The 5,795-nt window shown below is 42.5% G+C and overlaps 1 protein-coding gene across 1 annotated transcript; it reads right to left on the bottom strand.

Annotated features, from left to right (window-relative positions):
- Nucleotides 1-4,399: 4,399 nt before the first annotated feature.
- On the bottom strand, nt 4,400-5,086 carry LOC110789754 (uncharacterized). Its single transcript, XM_021994459.1, has one exon. The coding sequence runs from the start codon at nt 5,084-5,086 to the stop codon at nt 4,400-4,402; it is 687 nt and encodes a 228-aa protein (XP_021850151.1).
- Between the last annotated feature and the right edge of the window lie 709 nt (nt 5,087-5,795).

Below are 5,795 nucleotides of genomic sequence, written 5' to 3' on the forward strand. Positions count from 1 at the left end.
TAATATTAATTTCATAATTTTAGGGCGAAAAATCGAAAATTTATTATTCAATTGATTTCCGATTAACATGGATTCAAGTCTAGGTCATAAAAATTTAAAATTTAACTTAAATTTACAATTTTTTATGGTGGTTTTTAATCATAGGTATCTAATTAAATTATAATTAATTATGAAAATCAAATTAATTCTAAATTATTCTAATTTTCAACAAATTAATCATAATTACAAATTAGATTGCATAATTAACAAGGCTAGGCATTCAAACTTGTTAAACATATACAGTAGGTCAATCAAAAATTCAAGATTTATCAACAAGAATCGCAAATATTTAATTTAACATCTTAAATTTACGAAATTTTGCATTCGAAAAACTAAAACCTCCGAAAAGTCATAGTTAGGCTTCGAATTTGAGAATTCTGGGTTCGGCAGAAAAATACTATTTTTGTCAAAATTTTAGAATGCCTTTTACATGCGAATTTTGACACAAAAATCACTCGATTTGGATGAGTAACGAAGAAACTGCCGAAAAATTGCGTACGTATAATTAAATAAGCGCAATTTGCAATTAATTAACAATTACGAAAATTAATCACCCCTTTTAATTCTTGCAAATTTGTAATATTTAACCATGTTCATGCAATTTTAGATTATGAAAATAATAAGAGGCTCGTGATACCACTGTTAGGTTATGATACATATGACAATTCATAAATCATGCGGAAAAACCATAAAGCCAGGAAAACATATTATTTACACATAATCATTTAGCATAGTTTAGATGCATACTCTTTGTTGCGTGCCCTCCCTAGCTGCGCCCGAACCGAACAAGAACAAGAACAAGAACAAGTCTTTAGGACTCCAAGTGTCGTCCCTCCGTAGATAGTCCACAGCACGTCCGGATCCGCCTTAAGATTGACCAACTAGAATCGCCCTTAAGGTACTTAGAATTTTCGGCACTTTATAGGCAATTGTATGACTGAATTTTGCTCTCAAAAACTCACTTTGAATACTTGAATTCTCGATGTAAATATGTGACCCTAGGCACCTATTTATAGAGTTATGGAAAAGGATTTGGAATCCTATTAGGATACTAATTTATTTAATTATAATCCTACTAGGACTCTAATTAAATAAACTAAATCTTTTAGGATTAGATTTAATCATATGAAAAATCCCGGTAGCTTTAGGATTCGAGTAGCACACAAACACACACGCACGCACAGCAGCCCACGAGGGGCGCCATGCGCGCGCGCGCAGCCCGCGAGCTCGCAGCCCACTGCCGCAAGCCCACACGCTGCCGTAGCCTTGGCGCGCGCTGGGCCTGCCTTGCGGTGGGCCTGGCGCAGCCTTGGCTGGTGCGTTTGTGGCGTGCTGGCTTGCTGGGCGATGGCCCGGCTTCGTGCTGGGCCTTCGTCTGGCAGGCCTCGTCCAATGCTAATTCGTACGATACGCTTCCGATTAATTTCCCGATTCCGGAATTCATTTCCGATACGAACAATATTCAATATTTCCGATTCCGGAATCAATTTCCGTTTCGAACAAATATTTAATATTTCCGTTTCCGGAATTATTTTCCGATTCCGATAATATTTCCGATTCTGACAATATTTCCGTTTCCGGCAATATTTCCGATTCCGGCAATATTTCCATTTCCGATAATATTTTCCGATACGTACCATGTTTCCGTTTCCGGCAACATCTACGACTTGGATAATATTTATATTTCCGATACGATCCATATTTCCGTTTCCGGCAATATCATCGTTTCCGGAGTATTCATTTCTTGCCTGTGACGATCTCAGCTCCCACTGAAACCAAGATCCGTCGATTCCGAATATCCATAGATGGAGTATTTAATGCCATTAAATACTTGATCCGTTTACGTACTATTTGTGTGACCCTACGGGTTCAGTCAAGAGTAAGCTGTGGATTAATATCATTAATTCCACTTGAACTGAAGCGGCCTCTAGCTAGGCATTCAGCTCACTTGATCTCACTGAATTATTAACTTGTTAATTAATACTGAACCGCATTTATTAGACTTAACATTGAATGCATACTTGGACCAAGGGCATTATTTCCTTCAATTTCTTGCTTGTGACGATCTCAGCTCCCACTGAAACCAAGATCCGTTGATTCCGAATATCCATAGATGGAGTATTTAATGCCATTAAATACTTGATCCGTTTACGTACTATTTGTGTGACCCTACGGGTTCAGTCAAGAGTAAGTTGTGGATTAATATTATTAATTCCACTTGAACTGAAGCGGCCTCTAGCTAGGCATTCAGCTCACTTGATCTCACTGAATTATTAACTTGTTAATTAATACTGAACCGCATTTATTAGAGTTAACATTAAATGCATACTTGGACCAAGGGCATTATTTCCTTCAGCTGCCTCATATTCTGCCTCATTTTTCGATGCCGTAAAAGTGAATCTGATTGTATATTCAAATTTATCTCCTGCCGGAGAAGTCAACACAATGCCGGCTCCCGCACCTGATTGAGCGACTGATCCATCCACTGAAAACCCGTAGGATTCAGTTTTGGTCTCATCCTCCTGGTAGGATGCTTCGACTACGAAGTCGGCTAAGGCCTGAGCTTTTATTGCATTGCGTGGGTGGAACTCCATATCGTATTCTGACAACTCTATAGCCCACTGTAATACTCTGCCGGCTGTGTCCATTTTCTGCAAAGCCTTTTCCAATGGGAAGTTTGTAAGGACTTCTATGGTGTGTGCATCAAAGTATGGTCTGAGCTTTCTAGCTGCTATTAAGACTGCGTAGGCTAGCTTTCTATCAGCGAGTATCTTGTTTCTGCCGGGTTCAGAACATGGCTAACGAAGTATACCGGCTGTTGGATCTTGTCTTTCTCGATAATTAGGACGGCAACGATGGCTTGAGGTGAGGCGGATACATATAGTTGTAGTTTATCACCTTCTTCCGGCCTGGCTATTGTTGGCAGGGATTGAAGATGATCTTTAATCTTCTCAAAAGCTTTTTCTTCGATCTCTCCCCATTGAAATTTTCCGTTATGTTTCAGAGTATTGAAGAACGGGATCGACCTGTGTTCCGACTTGCTAACAAACCTTGTTAGCGCTGCCATTCATCCTGTCATCCTTTGTACATCCTTGATGCTCTTTGGTTGAGGCAGATTGAGTATTGCCTCTACCTTGTCTGGGTTCGCATCAATGCCTCTCTCGCTGACTAGGAAACCTAAGAATTTCCTCGATTTCACTCCGAACACACACTTCTTGGGGTTCAGCTTCATTTTGTATCATCCACATGGTCGCTCTCTACTATACTCTTCACTATAGAGTCATCCACAAACACCTCGATATTGCGGCCTTTCTGCTCCGCAAAAACTCTGTCGACCAGCTTTTGGTAAGTCGCACCGGCATTCTTAAGCCCAAATGGCATGCCTTTGTAATTAAATACTCCCCCCTCGGTGATGAATGCATCTTTTTTCCTATCGGCCTTCGCAAGGCTGATTTGATGGTATCCGAAAAATGCATTCAGGAAGCTTAGCAGCTTGTCCGGATGTTAAGTCAACTAACCTGTTGATTCTCGGAAGTGGGTAGCAAACTTTTGGGCATGCTCTATTCAGGTTTGTGAAATCCACACACATTCTCCAGGAGCCGTTCGACTTTTTTAGCATTACGACGTTGGCTAACCATTCCGGCTAGTCACATGGTTCGATGAATCCCGCCGCCAGCAACTTTTTTACCTCTTCCTGTATGGCTTGAATTTTTTTAGTTGAGAAATTTCTTTTCTTTTGTTTTACCAGCCTTACTGATCTGTCGACGTTCAGTCGGTGCTCAATTACTTCCGGGCTGATAGCCGACATTTCGTCGGCGGAAAATGCGAACACGTCAGCGTGTTCTCGCAGCAGGCCGGTCATGTTTACCCGCAGTACTGGGTCAATGTCGGTTCCTATCTTGACTATTCTGTCTGGCTTTCCTTCCACGAGCTCAATTTCCTCAACATCTCCTCCTGCCTCTAACCTGGGCCCAGCAGCCCTTTCCTCGAGGCTTTCGATTTTCGGTGTTTCCTGTTTCTGTCTTTTTTCTTTCTTTGGCAACAAAGATTGTTCACCCTCTGATTTCGAGCTTTGGTTTCTTGCAGGTCTTTTCACTGCCGCTTCTCTTATTATGTTCATAGATGGAGCTAATCGGTCTGGTGTTTTTAATGCCGTTAAGTAGCATGATCTTGCTGACTCTTGACTGCCTCGGATTCTCTCTGCCCTTTCAAAGTTAGACATGTATATCATGGTTAGGTGGTACATTGATACTACTGCTTATGCGTCATGGATGAATGGTCGGCCAACGATGATGTTGTACGCAGCCGGCACTTTTATTCCTAAGAAATCCACCATCAGGTCCCTTGCGGCACTACCCTCTCAGATCTGTACCGATAACCTAATGCTTCCCTCTGGAAAGACGGTGGCCCCGGAGAATCCTATTACCGGGTAGTTGACTCTCGTGAGTTCCTTCTCATCTATTTGGAGTTGAGTGAATGCTTCCCAGAATATTATGTTGGCTGAACTTCCACCGTCTACCAGTATTCTCATTACCGGAAAGTTTGCTACCTCGAGGCCTAAAACCAATGGGTAGTCATGGGGGTATATGATTCTGCGGCAGTCTGCCGGGGAGAATGAGATTTCTGGCATGACTGGAGGTGATGGCCACTTTCTGGTGCTGTGGTAGTTTATGAGGTGGCGGTGCTCCTCTAGGCTCATGTCTGCCCCACTGATTGTTCCTTTGTGGCACGGCCCACCGGATATGACCCATACTGTCGGCTTCTTCTGGCCGGTATTTCTAGCTTCTGCATTACCACTGGTTTCTGGTGCTTTTTGTTCAATTCTGAGTGGTGCTTGGGTTGCTGGCAATCTGTTGTTTGGGTTATGGTTTTGCTGGCTGTGATTTTGTTGATTGTTGCTATCTTGCCGGGATCTATACTGTGTCAGGTAGCCTCTCCTGATCATATCCTCGATGTTATCTTTCAAATCTCTACACTCTTCCGTGTAGTGCCCACAGTCCTCGTGGAAAGCATAGTACTTCGACTGTGGTCTGGGTTTGTTACTCATTGGAGGTGGTCTTTTCCAGTTCTCATTTTTGTTGATGTTGTAGATGGAAGCTCTTGGGGAGTTCAATGGAGTGTATTCGTGGAATGACGGGTAGGTATGGTTTGTTTATTTTTGGTGATCTCTCCCTTGGTTTTCTCTTCTCTAACTGCCTCTCCTGAATCCCCTGTTTTGCTGCTGTTGTGCTTGCCGAATAGGCCTGGGTGTGGTATTTTTTGCAGTTACCGACTGGAAATGGTTTGGGTTTGTCATCAGTTCATCGCTTTTGATGTATTCATGGGCTTTTACCAGCGCGCTCCCCAGGTCCGTAAAAGATTTCCTTCCCAAATATTTCTTGAACTCGCAGTTGTTCATTCCTCTCATCAGTGCCACTACGGCTATTTCTTACTGCAAGTTTTGTATGCTTGTAGACTCGTTGTTGAATCTGGTGAGGTAATCTCTCAAGGATTCTCCGCTCCTTTGTGTGATTGCCATTGGTTCCCCTGAAGTTTTCTTTCTTTGTTGCCGACTGATAAACCGGAGCATAAACTCTGCCTCCAACTGCCGGTAATTGTATATTGATCCTTTTGGTAATACCTTGTACCAGCTCGATGCTACTCCCAGAAGTGTAGAGGGGAACACTTTGCACCACATGGCATCGGAGTCTGTACACAGCATCATATGCTACTCGAACATGTTGCAATGGACCTCCAGGTCGGTTGATCCGTCATAC

This window comes from Spinacia oleracea, chromosome 4 (genome assembly GCF_020520425.1).
Source record: "Spinacia oleracea cultivar Varoflay chromosome 4, BTI_SOV_V1, whole genome shotgun sequence".
NCBI lineage: Eukaryota > Viridiplantae > Streptophyta > Magnoliopsida > Caryophyllales > Amaranthaceae > Spinacia > Spinacia oleracea.

Coding starts and splice junctions, on each gene's coding strand:
- LOC110789754 (XM_021994459.1), bottom strand. CDS start 5,086: ATGAGTAACAAACCCAGACCACAGTCGAAGTACTATGCTTTCCACGAG.